Here is a 24,505-nt window from a genome sequence, read left to right on the forward strand (position 1 = left end):
AGGTCGGGCAGGAAGTACAGTGGTGCCTCGCATAACGAACGCCTCGCACAGCGAACGCTGTGCACAACGAACTTCAGGTCTTGCTTCCTACAACGAACTTCGTTTCACACAACGAAGTCGCCCGAGCTGCATCCTTCCGCGCAGGCACTGCACTTAACTGCCCTCTCTCCGCCTGGCTCCCTGTGCAGTGGCGGACCGTCGGCTCGCAGGGGCCCGGCGCCTACTGCTGATGCGTTGGGGGGGCGGAGCTACTCTCGCCGCTTCCCCGATGCTAGAAAAATACAGTAACAGCTTTGTTCTCTCTCACCATTGGCATTCTGTTTACATATTGAAAGAAACAGGAAAAAAAAAGCTTATCCATTTAGACCATTTTGTAATAAGTATAAACTAGTATTATAGACAGAATGATCTGCCCAAGGAAATGGACAACATTTTCAACCATGCAGGCATTTAAAAAATGAACAGTTAAGTCCCAGTTTTTGCCGCTGAGACTCTGCCCTCTCTCACTGTAAAATTAGACTCTACTTAGTCTGTCTTTAAATTTAAAAAATGTTGTTTTAAAAAACAATTATGTTTTTAGATGTATCTAAATAAACATAATAACAAAAAATTTATCTTTTTTTATGTCATCTTAGCATATTTTATGCTGCAGAACGAATAATTTTTTTTAACATGTATTGTTATGGGAAAACGCGTTTCACATAACGAACTTTTCGCATAACAAACTTGCTCCTGGAACCAATTAAGTTCGTTGTGCGAGGCACCACTGTAATTAGGATACAAATCGGTTAAACAGGTTTGTTTTTAATAATTTTCTGAAATTTAGGTAGGATGAGGAGCACGAGATAATATTGCCCAGCCAATCATTTAGTTGACCTGCTTGGAAGGCAAGTGTTTCGTTCAGGTATCTTTTGTAACGGCAGGCCTAGTAGAACACCTGGTCACAAAAGACTGTCCTAGAACAATAGCCATATAAATATGAGAAAATACAATATCATACTTATGGTAACAATATGGCACATGCCTGTCCAATTGCCCCAACATACCTAACACTGCTCCAACCTGTGCAAAGTAAGCGAGCCATTCTGAGCCTCACATACTTTTTCATTTCTAAGGGTCAGCAAATTTCTGTGAGGGCTGTCCTGCTGCAGCTGCCTCTGTCTCCAGAGGTTATGGCTTCTAATCTCAATGGTGCTCCCTGTACCCCTGGCCTGGTTACATCATCATCCATTGGCCCATAGGTTATAGAAGCTATTTGTGACCTCATAAATGCAGCCTAGCATTCCCACTTTGTCACAGTGTCAATCTTTATGGCCTCCTCACCACATTCCATCTGATGGTAGGGTCTTTTCATTTCACTGGATACCTCTTTTCCAATGATATGGGGAGGGTACCCTTTATTGCGTTTAACACTGTCCCACCATATGCATATCTTCCTACCCTAGTCATGGGATTGGAACACAACTTTAGTGCAACTATTGCACACCTTAACCATCACTGTACAGTTTGCATCTGTACATCACATCTCAACACTGCAATCATTGGCAGAGAATATGGTGACAGCATTGTACACGACAGCCAGTAACATCAAGTAGGTTAACATCCAAGTATGTCCCAATGAGATACAGTAGGTAGTCTCCTGAATATGTGAAGGAGAGGCCGTGTGATGTCTTTTCAGTCATTGGATTTCTGGCAGCTACTTGTGAGCTGTCAGGGACACTGTTGGTAACATGACTGGGGCCTCAATGGCCATTGGCAGCTTGGCCTTCAGTTTAGCCCCTTCACCCCCTATACTGGCTCCTTAAAAATGCAACCAACTGCCACAGAAGGCTGACGATCTCATGCAGGGTCTGCATTTTTTCGCGCCTCCCCTCCTGCAGTTCACTGTGCATTTGACCCACAATGTTGAGCAGCTCTCCATATGCCTCAGGAGGGGGAGGAACTACTCGGGCCGCTGGCTGCACATCATGGCGTGGGGCCAGGGCTGCTGCCTCCATAACCACCTCCTCATTCGCCTTCAAGAGGGGGCATGTCCTCATATAGATCAGGGACCTCCCATGCTCCACAACCACATGCTGCTGGTCCACCTCCGCCACCACCTGTGCCTCCACCACCACCTGTGCCGCATCCTCCACCTCTACCACTTGGGCCTCGTCCTCCACATCAGACACCTCGACAGCATCCTCAGGTGGCAGACTTTCCCCCAATGCAGAGTACCCTTCCACCTCCTGTTCAGCCTCTGCCACTGCCTCACTGGCTGCCTGTAGGCATATTTCATGCACCACCTCCTGGGCTAGGCCCTCAGCAGCATGCTGTGCGTGACCTGTGTGCAGTAAGAATATGAAGTTAGGGTTACCATAGCGTGCATTGGTTGAATACTAGATACACAATTACGTATCAACCCCCACCCAACCCATTGAGATTAAGTGGGTGTAGGGACACAGATCAGGCCAGTATATGAACAAATATGTAAACTACTTTCTGTATACAGTTACACCGGTATACATCTAAACAAAAGGTGGCAGGCATATGCAGGTGACACTGAATGGGCTTGATGTATTTGTTGACACAGTGGACTGACCAGTGTCTCATCACCCACATTTTGGGTGGCAATAGGTTGCATACTAGAACAGCTGCCAAGGAAGAGCACATTCACAAGGAGGTGAGCTTTGAGAGGTTCCAGACATGACATGACATATGACAGGTGCAACTATGAATCACAGATTATGCTTTGAATCGGATACTGTCTCTCTGAAGCCCTTATCTGCAATCAACTGCATTTTTAAGGAGGCATACCTAAACATGGGAAATATGCCTCCGGAAGAGCAGGCCTGACATTGGTCTGGAGCTATGAAGGTGAGCTCCAGACCAACATCTGGCCGGCAGCTTCTGAGGCGTATTTCCCTTGTTCAGTTATGCCTCCTTGACAATGCAGTTGATTGCAGATAAGGGGTTCAGAGAATGAGCACTCAGTATGCTACCAGCGCCGATGTCAACTGGAGAGATATTCATTGATCTGAAGATTACCTCCCGTTCCTCCATTATAGCTTTTTAGCATCTGATAGTCACCTACACGTTTCAGGGTTTCTGGTATGTCTTACAAGGCAGCTGCCATACCTGTGCTACTGACTGTGTTGGGGGTGGGGGGCTGCCGCTTACGTCCAGCTCTGAGGTGGTGTCTGGTGCGCCGAATGAGGCCTGGATTGTCCCGGTTGACCCTGTGCCACCTGCGCATCAGGGACTCGAGGTCACGGGACACACCATAACGCCTGCAAGAAGAATATGGTAGAGAATGGGGTCAGGTGACAGTCCTTTGCATCCCCCTTTTCAAACATCTGCAGGGTTATGAGGGCACTGAGCACATCACATCTGTCATGTATATTCTGATGAGGTAGGGACATATCCAGAGATGAAACATCTGCCTGCCAAGATATTGTTATCCTTCTTTATCTATCTATCTATGTTTCCTTTATATCTGTGAGATATATATATATATGTACTTATAGAACACAGAATAAGCAAGAAGTTCCTTGAAAGATGGGGTGGGGGCAACAGGTGACAGGTTTAGAGATTAGGACACACTAGCTACATAGTGATAGGTACTAGGTTATTCTCACCTATGCAGGGTGTCACATATTCTTGACCAGGCCCTCATTGCAACGTTGCGGGGTGGTCTTCTGCCATTTTGGCCAAACACCCTGGCCTCATACTGGAGGCACAGCTCCACCAGGTACTCCGTCTCCCCCTAGGGAGTAGTTTGGTTCCCTTCTTTCCACCATCACACCCCACCCACTCACACAAGCTCACACTTACACACCCTCTCACACACTCACCCTGGTGGCCACACACTCTTCCTAGCCACCCTTCCTCACTACATGATCTCTCACTCCCACAATCACTCACACTGTCTCTCCTGTCTGTCACCCTTACACTCTCTCTCACTTGCTCTCACACACATACTCACAGAATCACTCTCCAATCACTCAATCCCACTCAGAAATCGAAATAACTAAACTCACCACCAACTAACTCCTACAATCCTCCTAACTCCTCACACAACGCCTACTACACCCACAAGGGTCGCACTTCCACGTGGAGGTTTATATATGGGCATGCAGGACGTTGGGGACGGTGTGACATCAGTATGACTTGTGCCAGAACAACTAATAGATAAAGAGCGCTATACGACTAGCAAGTCGTCCAGTGGATAGCGGCGAAAATATTTGTAGGTCTTGTTTGGACGATCGCCATTTTAGTCGGTAATTTTAGGCGCTTCTGTATAACGCATGTGGACGTGTTTATGTTGGACGTCTTTCGTGCCGATAATCGAATGACTTAGACATCTTTCCATTATCGGCACATTTACCTGGACGTCTTACTCCGCCGACGCACAGATCTTTTATATGACCTATTGATTATGCCCCTCTGTGCTTATATGGTGCACAGAAATCTATCATTGCCTGATGTCACCAAAAAAAAAAAAAAGAACACCTTGTGTAAAGAAAACTCCTTTTTGATGGGAAAAACTGAAGTGTTCAAAACAAAGCTGGTATGACAAAAAAATTAACAAAACAGTCACTCAGACCAAGAAAAGAAAAGATCTTGTATCAAAAGTTCTCAAAAAACAAAACGAGGAAGGAGCAAGGGAAAAATACAAAACCAGATTTAACTGAAATCAAAGGAGTGGTCTTTCGATCATTAGACTATGTAATATGTCCGTCTCCAACATTTTATAGCGAAAGATTAGAGAAACTGGGCCTCTTCTCCCTTGAACAGAGGACATTGAAAGGGGACATGATCTTAACATTCAAGATACTGAAGGGGATAGACTTAGTAGATAAGGGCAGGTTGTTCGCCCTCTCCAAGGTAGGGAGAACGAGAGGGCACTAGGTGTGCAATTGTCCCAACTAGGGATAAAATTTTTTAGTTACACAGATGACTTCCCGATCATTATCCCATTCACTATCTCTCTCTCCGAAGTTACTCCTATGGCAACAGAAGTACTAAATGTTATGGAACAATGGATGACTGAATTTAGACTGAAGCTAAATTCAGAAAAAACTAAATTCTTTGTAGCCTCGCCACACCCACTTGATACTAAAACATCGCTGCATATCAACAAACTTAGTTACCCTATCCAATCTACTATGAAGGTAATACTAGACCAGGGCCTAACCATGAAAGACCAGGTGGACTCTTTGGTCAGAAAGGGTTTTTATACTCTCTGGAAGCTTCGGTCCATTAGAGCATATTTTGATGCTTCATCATTCAGAATTATGGTACAATCCCTTATACTAAGCCAGCTTGTCTATTGCAATATCGCCTATCTGGCAATTACCCAGAAGAACTTGCAGCAATTACAACTGGTGCAAAATACGGCAATCTGGCTGATTTTTGGGCTGAAGAAGTTCGATCATGTAACTCCTTCTTATCGACTCCTGCACTGGCTGCCGATGGAGGCACGTGTGAAGTTTAAGTTTGGATGTTTCTGCTTTAAGGTACGTTTCAGCCTAGCCTCCAGATATATAACTGACCTTTTCTCTTTTTCAACCAATCAATATATGAGAAGCTCAAACTTGAATTTTGTCTCCCCACCGGTTAGAGGATGTAAATTTTAAAAGACATCATCAACATCTCATCTCATCTCATCTCTTCAGTTGTTGTGAGGAAAGATTGTGCAGTTCAGCTGCCTACGTACTTTAGGAACAGATGTTTTTAGGTGTTTCCTAAATTCCCCATAAGTATTCGCAAGCATGAGTAATTGTTTCAGATGCTTACCCCATAAAGCTGCCTGATATGAGAATAATAATAATAATTTTATTCTTATATACCGCCATACTGAAAAAGTTCTAGGCGGTTCACAACAAAGTGAGCTAATACATGGGATACAGATAAAATACAAATTAGAATAATGGACTTAAAAACAGATAAAGACAGAAAGCATTTACAATATAATGCAGAAAATACCGGCATGGCAGGGAAAGAAGTAATACATAGAACAGATAGTGAATCTAGCCCATAGAAACATGATGGCAGATAAAGGCCAAATGGCCCATCCAGTCTGCCCATCCACAGTAACCATTATCTCTTCCTCTCTCTAAGCCACAGGCGTCAAAGTCGGTCCTCGAGGGCCAGAATCCAGTCGGGTTTTCAGGATTTCCCCAATGAATCTGCATGAGATCTATTTGCATGCACTGCTTTCAATGCATATTCATTGGGGAAATCCAGAAAACCCGACTGGATTCCGGCCCTCGAGGAGGGACTTTGACACCCCTGCTTAAGCGATCCCATGTCTTTATCCCATGCTTTCTTGAATTCAGACAGTCTCTTGTCTCTACCACCGCCTCTGTGAGACCGTTCCACGCATCCACCACCTTTTCTGTAAAAATGTACTTCCTTAGATTACTCCTGAGCCTATCACCTCTCAATTTCATCCTATGCACTCTCATTCCAGAGCTTCCTTTCAAATGAAAGAGACTCAACTCGTGCACATTTATGCCACATAGATATTTAAACATCTCTATCATATCTCCCCTTTCCGGCCTTTAAGTCTGTCCCCATACGCCTTATGATGAAGACCAAGCACCATTTTAGTAGCCTTCCTCTGGACCGACTCCATCCTTTTTATATCTTTTTGAAGGTGCAGTCTCCAGAATTGCACACAATATTCTAAATGAGGTATCATCAGAGGGCATCAATACTTTCTTTTTCCTACTGGCCATACCTCTTCCTAAGCACCCCAGCATCCTTCTAGGTTTTGTCGTTACCTTTTCAACCTATTTGGCCACCTTAAGATCATCACATAAAATCACACCCAAGTCCCACTTTCTCTGTCGTGCACTTAAGTTCTTTACCCCCTAAACTGTACGTTCCTTCAGTTTGTAGCACTGGCCGGCACTGCTCTGACAGTCATAGAGTTCCTATGAGCATCAGAGCAGCGCAGAACATTCAGTGCGCCAGCCAGGGCTAAAAACCTCTTCCGTTTTTTTTTGTAAAAAAAAAAAGGGGGGGGGGGGTTAGTTTGTGATTACTTATGCCATACAGGGTGAGGGTGCTTCTGTGTTCTGTGTGTATGAAAGACATGGTTTTCTGTTAGCGTTGACTAGCCTTGTTTGGCGAAATGCTTTGGGCATGGTTCCTGGGAGCACCTTGAATAAACCTGATTCGAAACTCCTTATTGGCTGCCGATCTTCTTTTGTTCCACGTTGGATTCTTTGGTGGACCGCTTGCCTTGTTTTGTTACAAATGAACATACATGGAGTGGAACATACTAGAGTAGTTACCCATATGTATTTTTATACATACATATGGGTTACAGTTGGACGACATAGAGTGAGGCAGTTGAGAGTCGTTGCAAACTTGATTATTAATGTAAACTTATGTTTCGGATAGTATTACTGCTTTACAATGCATTTGAACACTTTTATATGCGAATGGAAAGGGTTCAGAGTTAAAGTCCTGGGCAAATAGGTGGGAAGGGAAGGAAGGGGGGATTTGTTCAGAGATGTTTGGGGCTTACATAGAACTAAAACTGTACACTGGCACTGGTATGGTAATCTTTGTTGTTTGTTTTGAATTTTAAAAGAAAAAAAAAAAAACCAAGTGGAAATAAAGAAGTAAATAAAAAAACAGGTAAATAAATGGTGGCGGGGCAGGTCTAGGGGGCCCAGTGTACTTGTGTGCCTAGAGGCCCTCAAAGAACTAATCCTGCCATAGGTCTTCCTCTCTGTGGTTCACCAACCCACCCACCAGGCTACTTCAGACACTTGTATGCTGCTGTACTAGGTTCTCTCATACCAGGTGCTGTTTGAGAGATTGGTATGTACTGTTTCATTCCGATATTTGTGGGGTGGGCGGGGATCAGTAACCACTTGGAGAGTGTGGGGGGCGGGTCATTACTTAATCCCTCCAGTGGACATGTAGGGCTCCTTTTACTAAACTGCGCTAGCGGTTTTAGCGCGCGCTTAACGCTTCCATTGAGCTGGCGTTAGTTTTTGGTGCATAGCACGGGGTTAGCGCGCGGGGCAATGTAGCGTGCGCTAAAAACGCTAGCGCACCTTAGTAAAAGGAGCCCTTAGTCAATTTGGGTACTTTTAAAACGGGCCTAGCTCTGGACATCTAAGTTCCATCCTGGACGTAATGGGAAATGTTTGGTTATCAACGCCAGACTTCCAAGTGCTGTGACCGACCAAATCCCGCCCAAAACATACCTCTAAAATGCCCCCTTAAAATTTAGATGTCCTGGAGGGTAAATGACCTGCATGACATCTAAAAACTTAGGCCCTCTTTTACTAAGCCGTGGTAGAGGTTTCTACCGTGGCCCGGAGTGTTAAATGCTCCAACGCTGTCTTGACGCTCCTAGGAATTCTATGAACATCGGAGCATTTAGCATTCCAGGCTGCGGTAGAAACTTCTACTGTGGCTTAGTAAAAGGGGGTGTTAGTTTTGAAAATCAGCACTTGGAAGCCTTGGTGAGAAAGGCGTACAAGTGCCACTATATGCAGCTTTTTGGACGTCTTTATTTTTTGAAAATGAGCCCCATCATTTTCCAAAGACAATAATTTATTTCAAATAATAGTTATTGAGCTGCTGTGATTCAAAATCATACTAAAGCTTCTCACCAATAATTAGCATATAAATGGCCCAAATTTCATTTAAAAAATAATTATATATCAGTATGGGGGAATTGTATAGTTTTTCCAAATTTGGCAATGCAATATTTTCTGCATCATTGTTCTACCCAGCTCATTTATACAGCAGAAAAGTAGCACACTTTTATTTATGATACTTAATGATTGGTGTACTAAAACTTAACAAAACATGACATTATTGTACTTGGAGAATCAATATTTTATTTATTTAGGCCCCCTTTCATCAAGCTGCATTAGGGTTTATATCGCTGGCCGCTTCGGTAAAAACTCAGACACTCATATGAGCAATTGGAGCTTTTACCGCAGCGGCCGGTGATAAAATAAAATCCTAACACAGCTTGATAAAAGGGGGCTTTATTTATTTATTTTAGTATTTATACCTTGGATCTTCATTCCGGAATTTTAGGGTTTGAAATGCATGTGCATGTACACGCAATTATTAAGAATTATTTTATTACAATGAAGAAATTGAGAACTATTAGAAAACTTTTTTTGCACCAGAGTCATTTCAGATTTGGATACAATCATTATTATCTAAACTTGATTATTGTAATCTAGTATTTAACAATTTGCTCAAATTCTTTGATTCATTGATTATAGCTGGTACAGAATGCAGCTGTCAGACTAATTTTTGGTCTAACTAAATATGATAGTCTTAGACATCAGTATTCTAAACTACATTGGCTTCCTATAGCGGCCCTTATACAATTTTAAGTTTTTATGACTACAAAGGGGCCCCTGAAAAGTTCTCAGCCCAACCAAGAAGGAAATATTGTGGAGCCATAAAACTTACTAGTTACTCCACACTTTTCTTGACACTTTTTTCATTTCGTTTCATATCATTGAAACAAAAAGTGTCAAAAAAAGTGTGGAATAACTTGTAAGTTTCATGGCTTCATATCATTCTCTTCTTCGTTGGGTTGAGAACTTTTCAGCGGCCTCTCATATTTATACGTTCTTGTATGGAGAAGCCCCATATATTTGTTAAGAGTGAGCGGTTCCATTTCAAGGACTATCTATGAGAAATAACATTCATAAGCTCTGTTTATTGCATTGCCCAATGTTTAAAAACTTTAAGGGTCTGATTCTATAAGTGCTGCCCTCTAAGGGTCAATCATGGACAGGCACTGCTTACAAAATCCTGGCTACCAAGGACCCTAGGCACCAGAAATGTAGGCCAGGGTTATACAGGCCTACATTTCTGGTACCTAGGGGTCTTTGCTGAATCACGACTAGTGGCATCTAGTAACATTGAAGTCTGACACCACCCCTAAGCATGCCCACTTCCAAGCTTCAACATCATCAGGTGCCATGCACCCAGGCGCTACTCCCGGAGATATGATATAATTAATGCAGAGTATAGGGGATTTAGTGGTGTATTTTAAAAAGTTTGGAGCCCATTGACTAAATTTGTAAAACTATAATAATGTATATTTATCTTATCTTTCCTTTTGTTCATTTACCATCCATGGGGGGTGGGGGTTGGAGGGAGGGGAATAAATATTGATGGGGACATTTGGGTAACTTTATTCTTTATTTATACTATATATTATGTTATATTATGTTATCATTATATGTAGGATAACTGAAAATCTTGAATGACATTTGTTACCTGTACAGATATTAGTGTAATGTATGTAATACCTATTGTTTTTCATTTGTATGACACTGTTTTAGATTAAAAATCAATAAAGATTTTTAAAAAAGAGTTTTTAATTGTTAGGTGCAAGTGGGCGTCTAACTTTTGGCAACATTTTTTCTGAATTTGGCCCTAAATCTATTGGACAACTTCCTTTTCAATTCAATGTCCTATAGCTGAGCTATGGAATTAACTCCCTTTTAATAGACCATGTGCTCATTATTTTCTATTTAGGAAATACTTAAAAACCTTTTTTTCTTCAAATTTGATATCTTAACCTACTCATAACATCGATTCAATTATAGTTCCTTCCTATTTCTCCTACTGTAAACCGCGTCGAGCTCTATGAACGTGGAGATGATGCGGTATACAAACCTAAGGATTAGATTAGATTAGATTAGTTCTCGATGTAATTCCAAATGTTTTGTTCTGCTCTTGCTTTGTGTACATCCGTCCTTTAACTGTGGAGGTACAGGCAAAATATAAATACGTTAATAACATAGCATGTTTTCTTTATGGTTGGATTTTAATGTATTTGAACCAAGCTGCTTTTATATTGTGGTATCTGTTTAACCCAGAAAAAAAAAAATAGGGGTCTATATTCAAAGCAATTTAAACAGCCCAAAATGGCTCCTGGCCATTTAAATCACTTGTCCAGGGCTAACCAGGCATATTCAATGGTACTTAACTGGATAGTGTTGCCAAATATATCCAATTAGAACCAAAACTGGCTATTCTGAGGGAAGTGGGGGGAGTCCAAGGGTTGAATCAGTATTTATGTGGTTGAGTGCTGATATTCAACACTTAGGCCCTCTTTTACTAAGCTGCAGTAGAGGTTTCTCTCTTTGTCCCAAAGCGCTAAATGCTCTGACGTTGCTCCAATGTTCATAGGAATTCTATGAGCGTCAGTGCATTTTGCGCTCCGGGCCATGGTAGAAACCTCTACCACAGCTTTGTAAAATAAAAAAAAGGGGGGGAGGGTTAATCACATAAGTTAACTACATTACTTGGACCACATAAAACAGTCCTATTTAATGTGGTTCATCTTATACAAATGAATATTGCACTTAGGGCTCCTTTAACAAAGGCGCATTAGGGCCTTAAAGCGCGGAATAGCAGGTGGTAGATTTTTAGCTAGCGCACACTAATCCGGTGCGTGCACTAAAACCGCTAACACACCTTCATAAAAGGAGCCCTTAACCTCATAAGTTTTAGCCAGCTGTGAATGCCATGCTATTCAATGCCATTGCCCAGACATCGCTCGGCATTGAATGTTGGGGGGATGTCCAAAAAAGCACAACCGCCACGGAATAAATATCTACCCCATAATGACCATGCCCAACAACTAAGCTAACAAAACAAACAAAAGAATGATTGGATTGTTACACAAAGTCAATACAACTTTAAAATACTATTTCACTTTGTTGTTTTCTTAGTCTGCCTTTGACTTACGTTCTCTTTCTTTTTTTTCAAAAGGTAAATCTAGTCTCGGAGCACATCTGGTGTGAGGATTTCCTTGTAAGGAGCTTCTATTTGAAAAACCTTCAGACCAGTGAAACACGCACCGTGACCCAATTTCATTTCCTCAGCTGGAATGACAAGGAGGTGCCGCCTTCTACAAGATCGCTTCTGGATTTCCGCAGGTACAGCAACTAGTGTGGTAGCACCTGGGAGAAAAACAGCTGCATTTTGCATTAAGACCTTGAAGATGTGTTCTGTAAAAAGCAGCAGCCCGGTGAGACTTGTAGTAATTTTTAAGAGTTTCTAAATTTATTGTTAATTATGATAACAGCCTCAATATATCAATCAAAATTGTAGTTCTGTGCTGTGTTCTGGTTCACATTACTATTTACTAGTTCAGGGGTGGGCAACTCCGGTCCTCGAGGGCCGGAATCCAGTCGGGGTTTCAGGATTTCTCCAATGAATATGCATTGAAAGCAGTGCATGCAAATAGATCTCATGGGAAATCCTGAAAACCCGACTGGATTCCGGCCCTCGAGGACTGGAGTTGCCCACCCCTGTAATAGTTCATAGATCAGAATATATCAAGGATCTCCACTCTATCAAATGAATACATTCATCAAGCAATCAGTAAAGTAGAGAATGTTATGTAATCAGGAGACTAAATTGGTATTTTTTGTCCCTTAATATCCTCTATTTATCTAGCCTCCTTGTCATATGATTCATTCCAATATACCGTAGATAGGTTACTATAACCTACACACATTGGCCCTCATCATGTAAGCCAGTGCTGGGACCAGAAATGCTGTGGAGGCAGCATCCACGGCCCCTTATAGAGAGACAGTCTCTTGGGAATCACATGCAGGCCAGATATAGCGCCCATGAAATGAGGATAAGGACCCCCTATGCCTGGATCTCACCCTCAAGACTATTGCTGCAGTCACCAGACTAGGAGCTATGGATTGGGTAACTTCTTGCAACTCTCCAGGTAATTCTGAATCAAGGCTCACACTGCCATCGTCGCAGTGGTAGGCTGGAGGGAAAAAGAGCAAGGAGGAATTTTTAGGCCACAAAAACAGAAAAAAGAAAAAGTTCATATCGTGAAGTAATAATGATAACACAACTGGAATTTTCTCCATCCAGCAGCTCTTACCATCACTTTCCAATCACAGTTCTAACTTTCACCTCTCCTTCTGCACCTTTTTCTCCTAGAGCACTATATTCCTTTCTCCCTTTCCTCTCTGTCTTATTCCATTCCCAGCTTCCAGCTATACAGAATAATGCATGGCTTGATGTAATGTCTTTGAATCGGGGATATAAGATTGTACTGGTTTCAGCACAACCTCCTGGTACCAGTCCAGGATGATCACACATGATGGGCTTCTATATTATCTCTTCTTGCCTTGATCAGTAATTTCTTTTATTTGTTTAGTTTGATTAGAATATAGCATTACAGTGCAGGCTATATGGCCAATATAGAAGTTTTTTACTGTTAGATTATCTGGCAGACTTTTTGGGTACTTGTGAAGAAAAAGGTCAGTCTTGAACATATATTTTTTGCTCTTATTTAATCTGAGTACCTATTCATTAATAACCATTTCCTGTAGCATGATGTTCATAAACTCTTTTTTCTTAATCTCTTAATCTTAAAATTCAGCTGGCAGCAGCTCCAAATAGTGCTATGAGTTAGCAGCTAAACTACTACAGATTTCATGTTCTTATATACAAGGGTGGTTTAAAAAGTTTGGTAATAAAGCAAGTTAAACAACGTACCTCTTCTTTTACGAAACTGCGATAGCAGTTTCTAGCGCGGGGAGCCGCGCTGAATGGCCCGCGCTACTCCTAACACTCATAGGAACTCAATGAGCATTGGGAGTAGCATGGGCCATTCAGTGCGGCTCCCCGCGCTAGAAATTGCTATCGCAGTTTCGTAAAAGGAGGTCGTAGTCTCCATTGAGGGCTATACACTTTAATCCAGTGAGTTTCCAGTTTTTCCATATCATAAGAAATATAGTTTATGAAAAAACTGGAAACTCACTGGACTAAGTATATAGCATAGTCCTAATGCTTTTTTCAGTTAATGCATAGAATAAATGGACAATGTGAGGAAAAAGGCAAAAAGACCCACCTGTTTTCCTAGTGTTCATTATTTTGCTTTGAATGATTAGTATTGGAAGAGAAAACAAAGGGATGAAAAATCTATTCATGGTTTTGTTTTTTTAAATGCCATTTTGGAAGCTCTGTAACAATATATAATGGCCGGTTCTTTGGTTGGTTCTGATATAAGGCACACCCTTATCTAATCTGTAAGCTCAACTGTGGCATGCACATTCATAACCCACTATCAATGATGTTTTATTTTAGTTTTTAACTTTACCAAATTAAAGTTAAGGGGTCTAGTTACTAAGCTGAGTTAGCTGTTAATGCAGCAGTAAGCATGTGCTAACACTGGCACCACACGCTAACAATAAGATGCAAATAGCTCATACCGATTTCCATATTATCTACCTAATCAAGTAAGAGCATGGATTGGGTAGAAATAGTGCCATAAATTTAATGTGACAGATAACATGGTGCAGTTAACATCATCTCAATAGACCTTTCTTCCTTGCATTATCTGCAATTAATTAATATATAATAATAAAAATATTCTATACATTAACTGGGGAATTCTATAAACAATGCCATAATCGCAACCCACCTAGTGACTGGGATCCACGCCCAGCTTAATTTTTTAATTGGCTTAGTCAGTGTTGTAGGTTTTCAGCCAAACAAGAAAACAAAAATTAAGCAATTTAAGAGTTTGGTGCAGAACTCTTAGGACGCCTAATGACAGTGTAGGCACCGTCCAATGCCCAAGGATGCCTAATGACACCTATGTTAAAAAGTAGGCATGGTTATAGGCAGAAAATAGGCGTGGTTGAGCGTCCGACATAGGCGCCGCCAAATTAGGCAAGTGAAAAGCTGGCCTAATGGAGCAGCACCTATGTCTAGAATGCCTGGCAACTCCTAAGTCCGCTTAGGTACTGCTAGGCGTGATTCTATAAACGGTGCCAATTTTTTGATTGACAACCGCACAATGTAGGCGCCGCTCGACGCCATTTAAATAATCTGGCCCTAGCTGAATATGAAACTGCTGGGAATTTCTTCAATAGTTAATGAAGAGTTTTTGCAGTTGCCACACAGTAATTGCAAAACCTTGCCACAAGTTAGTCAATAGGCTCCTAAGTGTTGGATGGTTTTTTTTGTTGGGTTTTTTTTTTGGTTGTTTAACTTCTTGGCAAAACAGGTGAATGTCTGCTGCATGAAGCCTAGGGTTTCATTTGCCTTGCTGAAAACCCAAACAGTGGCATATAAGCCTATCGGTGAATGATCTCCTGGTCTCTGTAAACCATGCTAATGTCATTTTTCCCCCCAAATGGTATGTGTCAGTGATTCAGTAGAGATGGGTAAAATGATTGTTTTCCTCAGCAACCTCCTCCATCAAAATGACTTATGAATTAATATTTAACATAAAAATTGTAAGTCAACGCATTGTCTAGAAATGTCAATCCATATTTTCTGAAAGATCAAAATACCACTCTGTCAGAGTAAGCAGGTTTTCTACATACCAGAAAAATCTACATTTGGAAAAAAAAAAAGTAAAAATTAAAGCTCTGCGATACTGTATATTACTTCCAAAGATTCCCGTGCTGAAGCCCCCAAAGATTCACTGTGACACTCAACCCCCCCCCCTAAAAAAAAAACCAATACATTGAAAGGATGGAATCATTGGAAATCCAGCTGAATTGAAAGTTTATAGATCATACATTTTGGGTTGACCCATCTCTACTGTTTAGTGTCACTAATCTGACAAGCAATAGCAATGCCTGAATTTTTTAGCTGTTTCAAAGAAGTCCACAAGGTTTAGAAGAACCCTTGTGATCTTCCTCTGACAGCGGTAGACAATGTCATGTCATACATCTGGTATGTATGAGGAAGTGGTGCATGTATCCCAAACCAACCCTCTAGTCTCTGTTCTCACAGTTCATCACCAAGAAAAATTCAAATGTATCTAAATTCTGTATTAGGCAGTTTCTTTGGAAATGCAGGCCCTTTATTCTATGTCTTGATTTGGAAATTTCTTCCTAAACATTTTTAAAGTTTGCTTTACGTTCTTCCTCTTTTTCCCGAGACCATACATGTAAGCCTTTGTAAACTTAGCAGTAAACTGACCAAAATTCTTCGCCTACTAAAGCTGGTTACTGGTACAAATTTCTATAAGGAAAGGATCATTTAATATACAGTATATAGATCTGATCTGTAGCATTGAAAAGGGAAGAATATAAGGCTATTGGTCAGTTTAATGCTCATAGGGCCCCTTTTACTAAGCTGTGTTAAGCAACTAGAGCAGGACACCTCACGGAGACCCTTGCACAGACCCACACCAATGCTCAATGCATGTTAAACTAACCCCCCTCTTGTACAAAGGTGCGCTAAGCTTTTTTAGCTCGCACTAAATCTATGTGTTTGCTAAACGCTAATGCGTCCATAGACTAACATGCATGTGTTAGCATTTAGCGCATGCTAAAACGCTTAGCTCACCTTTGTCAAAAGGAGCCCTCGGTTGTGCTAGCTGCAAAATGTGGTACGGGTGAGCTGTAGGTGTGACAGGGTTAGATTTTAAGAGAGATCAGTTGTGACAGCTGCACGGTGTCAGGTCAAAAGCGCGCCGGGACAAAGGCGCACCCAGACAATTGAGCACAGCGCAGAGGTGCGCACCGCTCTAAATTACTGTTTTTAGGGCTCCGATGGGGGGGCGTGGGGAGGAACCCCCCCACACATTTTACTTAATAGACATCGCGCCGCGTTGTGGGGGTGTTGTGGGGGGTTTGGGGGGTTGTAACCCCCCACATTTTACTGAAAACTTCACTTTTTCCCTGTTTTTAGGGAAAAAGTTAAGTTTACAGTAAAATGTGGAGGGTTACAACCCCCCCAAACCCCCCATAACGCCGGCGCGATGTCTATTAAGTAAAGTGGGGGGGTTCCCCCCCACGCCCCCCCGTCGGAGCCCTAAAAAAAGTAATTTAGAGCGGCGCGCGCCTCCGCGCTGCGCTCAATTGTCCGGGCGCGCCTTTGTCTTTCGCGCCGTTGTCTATGAACCCAGCTGCACTTCTCGCTACACGAAGAGGTGGTTTTATTGCAGTTATGCTATTGCCGTCCAGTAGCGTGACTGGAGTGCAAATGAGATATATCACTAAGCTGCAGTGGTGCACAACCTTAACCTCACTCTCAGCTCTGAACCCATTTCCAATCTCCCCTCCAACACTTCCCCAAACCCATCATCACTACAGCACATAACTCCCAATGGTCTAATCCTCCCTGACAGCACATAGCTCTCCTCCAGTCCAATCCTTCCCCCATCCCCCCATATACACATACAAGTATAACATATACATATCTCTCCTCCCCCCAGTTCAATTCCCCCAGCACATAATTTCCCCCACCTAGGGTTACCAGACGTCTGGGAAAACCCGGACATGTCCTCTTTGTAGAGGACTGTCCGGAAGCCCGGAGGGATTGCCAAAACCTGGCAGTTTGTCCGGGTTCTGGAGGCTGCATCTGGAGGTCCTCTGCACATGCACAGACATCAATATGATGACGTCATATGCGTGCCCATGCACATGATGTCATTGTGTCAACGTCCGTGCGTGCACAGAGGCCTTCCAGATCTCGGGGAATGAGACAGGAAGCTTGGCTGGGGGCGGGGCTGGAGGCAGAATGGCAATCCTAGCCCCACCCATCTCCCCAGTCCATTCCCCCATATGCAGTCCTTAACTCTGTCTTCTCAGAAAAATCCCTTCCCCGAACAACAAGTTAGACCCTCCCCCCAACCACCTGGTACAGCCAAGGGTTTCCTGGTTAGTCGAATATTCAGGTTGAAATCTTCTTATATGGAAGGATAACCCCGTAGTGGTAATGTATGAGCCTATTACTAGTGATCATCAACACCATTTTGAACCTAGCACAGTCCCAAGGTGAGAGAAGAGGGTCACTCGATTATCAGGCAGACCCCTGGGTAAATCTTGAGGGGGTGGTCAAGGGTTAGGGGGATGGTTGGTGTCTGTGCTGTGGGAGGGAGTTTGCGCTTAGGGCAGGGGTGTCAAAGTCCCTCTTCGAGGGCCGCATTCCAGTCAGGTTTTCAGGATTTCCCCCAATGAATATGCATGAGATCTATTACCATCAATGAAAGCAGTGCATGCAAATAGATCTCATGCATATTCATTGGGGGAATCCTGAAAACCCGATTGGATTGCGGCTCTCGAGGAGGGACTTTGACACCCCTGGCTTTAGGGGCAGAGTTATTTTCAGAGGGCACACCCCCTGCATTTATTGCACCTTAACTTTTGCAATTAAGAAGTGACGAATGGAAAAAAACTTTCCACACTTTAGTAAAAGGGCGCCATAGTGAGTCTCCTAAATTTTATTTTAAACAGTAAGCAAACCATTCTGGCTCTACATTTGTTTGTTAGTCATGCACTGATGTGTGTAATTAAACATTTCTTGAACCCAGATTGTGCACGTTTCTACTTTAAAGAATGATTGCTAAGCTAAAAGATAATTATTATGAGAGCTCTGCTTAAAATACATACATTATGCTATCACTTCTCGCTGTGTGCAATGGCATTTACTAACACTGCTCACTTTAAAAATGGAGAAACTCTTATTTTCCCAGCTAATTAGCGGTTGCCAGTGTCATTTTTGTGATGTTGCAGCTAGTAATATGAGCCCAGTTGCATAGTCACAAAAGTGATCATTGGAAACTGTGACTCTGCTGCAGGGACAGTGTGGGACCCCCCCTTTCTGAGCCTCTAACGACCTCTCACCTTTGCTTGCTGATGGTTTGCATGACGGTTTCTTTGCGCTGATTGAGCCAAGGGTTGGTTTGTATTACTAATCATTCTTTCTTGGTTAATTCTTGCTGTGTATATTAATCTGCATTTATTTTCTCAAATGAACCTTGCTTACTGATGATTTTCAGTTCACTCTTGATACATACAGTGCAGCATGAAGTTCAGGCAGTTGGTCTTTCTGAATTAGTTGAGTATTTTTAAAGCATTTTGTTTTAACTTGCATTTGAGATGCCTGAAATATCCGTAAGAGTGATTGATGTTGCCTGCTCAATGTATTGCACAACTGTCTGAAAATTATGAGATATGCTCAGCTGGGAATCTCATATAAAAAAATATACTGTATGTGGACCTAAGTACAGAGCGACGGATGCAAAAAATAAAAATATATATATATATGGGGGAGGGGCATTTTCGATAGTACATCTAAGTCCGACTTTGGATGTTTCCCGCAAGATGTCTAAATATCAGGGCAGGGGAACATCAATTTATGAAACCATTAGAAGTCCAATTTTTTTTTTGACCGACCTATTTGGATGTATTGGCCTTTAGAACATCTAACTTTTCAAATACAAAAATGTCCATTTTCAAAACGTCCTAATCCAGACCATTTGGACATGAGAGACCAGTATAGTAATGGATTGGCCACATAGACATCCCAACAGAGTAGTGGGGCACCTTAAAGGGCACCGCTGTGAACTTCACATAAATGGTGACAGATGTATATCTCACCATAATCCCTATATAACTTATGGTGAGCCCCCCAAAACCTACTCTGCTCACCTGTCTTCTACCCCAATAGCCCTTATGGCTACAGGTGGCACCTAGAGTGCAGTATAGTAGGGTTTGGATGGGTTTTGATGGGCTCATACTTAATACCAGCGATGTTGTGGTCAGAGTGCCTTATGGGCCTGGATCCTCCTCTCTATGGTTCACTAGCCAACCCACCAGGTAACTCTACACTCTTGATGCTCTACTAGGCTTCCCCATACCAGATGCTGCTGAGAACCAGGTATGTATCATTTTTGTGTGGTAAAATGTGGTCAGTCAGCACTGGGGGAGTGTGGGGGTGTCTTACCTTGGTGCATGCATTAGACATCTGGTCAGTTTGGGCACCTTTGTGACACTTAGATGCTTCTAAAACAGGTCTGACTCCAAATGTATAAGTTTCATTCCAGGATGTCTTGCAAAACGTTTGATTATTGCTGCAAGACATCCAAGTCTAACCCACCCTTATGCCCGCCCAAAGCCCACCCATAACACGCCTCCACCACACTCATCATGAGCTCTGTATTAGAGAATGATGCGGGAAAAAATTTGTCCCCGCAAACTCTGTCCCCGTCCCTGCAAACACTGTCCCTGTCCCATCCGCCTTGAATAGTTATGATTTTATATTGAAATCATTTTATTAAAGTATAAAAAGAATATTCTGTACAACTTTCATTTTATAAATTACAAATACAGAAAAAGAATCAACAAACCCCATCTCCCTTCGCAATATCCCCTCGAATATCAGGAAAACTGAATACTACATAGAAAATTCATCCTAACAGAATATCTCGGTCACACACACAGAACACAAATGCCAAATACACAGAACACAAGCCACACCTTCCATGAAGTACAATACCAAAGAAATAGAAAGATCCATTTTCTCCTACACTATGCAAAATATAAAGATCACACATGCCAGGGATGGCTAGAGAAAGTCTGCTGGAAGCTGAAGATGGCCCAGGCTAATAGTGGGCTTTGGGGTCCCCTCCCAAATTTCTGCCCTGTGCCCTACCATGTCTAACACCAGCACTCACAGGAAAATTATTTCAGCTCTCATATATTTGTAATCACAAAATAGAAAAATAAAATTATTATTCTACCTTTTGTTGTCTGGTCATTTTATTTTTCAAGTCATGTTGGTCGCAGGCTCTAGTTTCTGTTTCCCTCTGTCATCTCTTAACTTACTCACAAGGGTCTCCTGCTCATTTGGCATTTCTTCTTCTCTGTGCTCACCGCTCACCACCCATCTTCCATCTTTGTGTACTTATCTTTCCCTTCTCTGTGTCCCCTGTGTCCATCACCCTGTATTTATCATCACTGCTCTGTGTCATGCATTACTCTCTCTATTCTCTCCTGCATCTAGCACTTTCCCTATGTGTCCATATAATCCCTCCCATGTCTGCCATTGCCCCTCTCTGTCCATGTACTATTCCCATGCAGCATCTCCCTTTGTGTTCCTGTCCTATTTTCCTCTCCATGCCCATTATTTCCCCTCTGTTTCTGATACCTCCCTGTGTCTCTCCCTATCTCTGATGTGTTAAATATTTAATTCCCTCTTCCTTCATCCGCTTAGTATAGCATCTCTTTTTCCCTTTTCTTCCCTTGAGCCCCTCCCCCAGCAGATCCAGCACCTAGAAACATAGAAACATGATGGCAGATAATGGCCCATCTTGTCGGCCCATCCGCATTAACCATTATCTCTTTCTCTCTCTGAGAGATTCAATGTGCCTATCCCAGGCCCTCTTGAATTCAGACAGTCTCTGTTTCCACCACCTCTTCCGGTAGACTGTTCCACGCATCTACCACCCTTTCTATAAAAAAGTATTTCCTCAGATTACTCCTGAGCCTATCACCTCTTAACTTCATCCTATGCCCTTACATTGCAGAGTTTCCTTTCAAATGAAAGAGACTTGACTCATGCACATTTATATTATGTAGGTATTTAAACGTCTCTATCATATCTCCCCTCTCCCGCCTTTCCTCCAAAGTATACAGATTGAGATCTTTAAGTCTGTCCCCATACGCCTTATCACAAGATCACACACTATTTTAGTAGCCTTCCTCTGGAACGACACCATCTTTTTTATATCTTTTTGAAGGTGCGGCCTCCAGAATTGTACATAATGTTCTCACCAGAATCTTATACAGAGTCATCAATACCTCCTTTTGTCCTATTGGCCATACCTCTCCCTATGCAACCTAGCATCCTTCTAGCTTTTGCTGTCAACTTTTCAACCTGTTTGGCCACCTTAAGATCATCACATACAATCACACCCAAGTCCCTCTCTTTTCTTGTGCACATAAGTTCTTCACCCCCAAAACTGTACCTTTCCCTCAGGTTTTTGCAGCCCAAATGCATGACCTTGCATTTCTTAGCATTAAATTTTAACTGCCAAATTTCAGACCATTCTTCAAGCTTCGCCAGGTCTTTCTTCATGTTATTCACACCATCCAACGTGTCTACTCTATTGCAGATTTTGGTATCATCCACAAAGAGGCAAATCTTACCCAACAGCCCTTCAGCAATACCATTTATAAAAATGTTAAAAAGAATAGGCCCAAGAACAGAACCTTGAGGCACACTACTGGTAACATCCCTTTCCTCAGAGCGATCTCCATTGATCACTACCCTCTGTCGCCTTCCACTCAACCAGTTCTTGACCCAGTCTGTCATTTTGGGGCCCATCCCGAGGGCGCTAAGTTTATTTATTAGACGTCTATGTGGAACACTGTCAAAGGCTTTGCTAAAATCTAAATACACCACATCTAGCACACATCCTCTATCCAATTCTCTAGTTACCCAAGTCAAAGAAATTGATCAGATTTGTCTGACAAAACCTACCTCTAGTGAATCCATGTTGCCTCAGGTCCTGTAATCCACAGGATTCTAAAAACTTGACCATTCTCCGTTTTAAAAGCGTTTTCATTAATTTGCTTACCACAGAAGTCAGGCATACTGGCCTGTAATTTCCTACTTCTTCCTTACTTTCACTTTTGTGAAGAGGGACCACATCCGCCCTTCTCCAGTTCTCCGCTACCACTACTGACTCTAGAGACTTGTTGAAAAGGTCAGTCAGCGGAGCTACCAGAACTTCCCTAAGTTCCTTCAGCACCCTCGTAGCTCCTCACAAACACAACCCTCTGAAAATGGATCAGGGTCTATTACCCCTCCATCCCTATTCACGTTTGTCTTCTGCAGTCCCACTCCTGGCGTTTCAGTTGTGAACACAGAACAGAAATATTTGTTAAGCAATTTGGCCTTTTCTCCTCCTTCCCTCCAGCAGCCCCACTTCCACAGGTGCTGTACCTCTCCCCTTGCCTCTAGCATCCCCTCTTCCACAGCTGCAGCACCTCTCCCCCTTCCCTTCAGTTCCCCCTCCTGCAGGTCCTATAGTTCTCTCCCTTCCCTTCAGTTCTAGACCCTCCTCTACATAGGTCAAACACCTCTCTCTTCCTTAACCTTCAGCCCCAGCCCCCTCCTATGCCCTTACTTTCTGCCCATCTGCTTTACCTTACATTCCCTCCCTCTCTTCCTCGGGGCTGACAGCTCCAGCTCCACCCCCCTCGTGGATCCAGTCCCCTCTCCCTTGCAGGTCCGGTGTGTCCAGCCTGCCTCCCTCCCTCCCTTCTGCTGGCACACATCTTGAAGATTAAAGTCAATCTCTGCACACACATCTGCTCGACAGTACTCATAGTCATCCTTCTGCCAGGCTCCACTTATGATGCAACTGCCTCTCTTTGCGAAAAGAGGAAGTTGCATCATAAGGAAAGGCCTGGCAGAGTGAAGGCCATGAGCACCTTTTAGCAGGCATGTGTAGAGATCGGCTCATGCTTCATGGTGTGTACCTGCAGCAGGGATGAAGGGAAGCCAGCTGACCCGCAAGCAAGGGGAAGGGTTGGAACCACAGGACCCGTGAGCAAGGGGGAGGTGCTGGAACTGCCAGACGAACAAGGGAGTGCTGGAGCTGCCGAACGCATGACGGTGAGGGATGGCTGGAACAGCGAGGGTGGCTGTAGTTGTGGGTGAGGTTTCCCATGGGATCAAAGCTTTTTACCACTCCTGCAGAACAGTGAAAAGCTTTGTTTCCACTCTTGAGGTGAACAGTACAAAAGTTTACCCATTCCTGTGGTTTGCCGTGGTTTACCGCAGAAATCGGTCATCGTATCATTCTGTACTCTGAATGCACAGAGACTGGGACACCTTACTAAACATCCAGAAAGGCATTTTTGATTATTGGCACTTGTACATTCTGGCAATTAGGATGTCCAAGTGCCAATTTAGAACACTTTTTTTGGAAGTTTATATTTTTGGATTATGAGCCCCATAATATATTTGAACTTTTATTGATCAAGCAAGATAGCCTACATGGCCTTGTTTCAAAATGGATCTTCACGGATTAAAACACAAGCAAATCTGTAGTTCTGAAAAGAACTTGTATTTGAGCATCCAAAATGTGTACGTAGAGAAATTAAAGAGGCAGCAAAAACAGTTTAAAAGATAGTTTAGACAATGACTTCTGAATGTCTAAAAATCTGTAGTATCGTAAAAGTTTCGAAGACTCCCTTTGAGGCAAACAACTATCAGATTATGATGATTGGTTTTTCTCTGCCACTTCTTTATATATCTATTTCTTTACCTGCTATACACATTCCGATTGCTCAGAAAGTTCAGAGCTACAGGCAGCTTTTAACTTTTAACTCCTCCTCACCTTTTCAGTATGCATGTCTGTTTTAATCATTCTCACAATAAGTAATTCCCTCATCCCTTATTTGTCCTGTTTGTCTGTCTGGAACAGATTGTAAGCTCTGTCGAGCAGGGACTGTCTCATGCATGTTTAATGTACAGCACTGTATATGTCTAGCAACGTTATAAAAATAATTAGTAGTAGTAGAGGTATTTGCTTGTGTTTTACTTTTTACCCCTGAAGAAGATATATTTTGAAACATGGCCATGTTGATGAGTATTTTACATGATCAATAAAATTTCAAATACATTTTTAATTTTTATTTATTTGCATCCACTGCTCTGTACGTAAATCTTATTCTTTGCAGATCATTGCCTCTTTTGTTTCGTGTTCTCCTTTTGGACC

The 24,505-nt window shown here is 42.5% G+C and overlaps 1 protein-coding gene across 2 annotated transcripts in view; it reads left to right on the top strand.

Moving 5' to 3' along the window:
- The window catches only part of PTPRN2 (protein tyrosine phosphatase receptor type N2), a 1,585,109-nt gene that overhangs the window by 1,455,639 nt on the left and 104,965 nt on the right, over nucleotides 1–24,505 (top strand). For both annotated transcript variants that reach the window (XM_033931599.1, XM_033931600.1), the window contains exon 19: nucleotides 11,767–11,933. In XM_033931599.1, the coding sequence (XP_033787490.1) occupies nucleotides 11,767–11,933 (167 nt within the window). The remainder of the gene's footprint in view (nucleotides 1–11,766; nucleotides 11,934–24,505) is intronic.

The sequence above is a fragment of the Geotrypetes seraphini genome, chromosome 2 (assembly GCF_902459505.1).
Source record: "Geotrypetes seraphini chromosome 2, aGeoSer1.1, whole genome shotgun sequence".
Classification (NCBI taxonomy): Eukaryota; Metazoa; Chordata; class Amphibia; order Gymnophiona; family Dermophiidae; genus Geotrypetes; species Geotrypetes seraphini.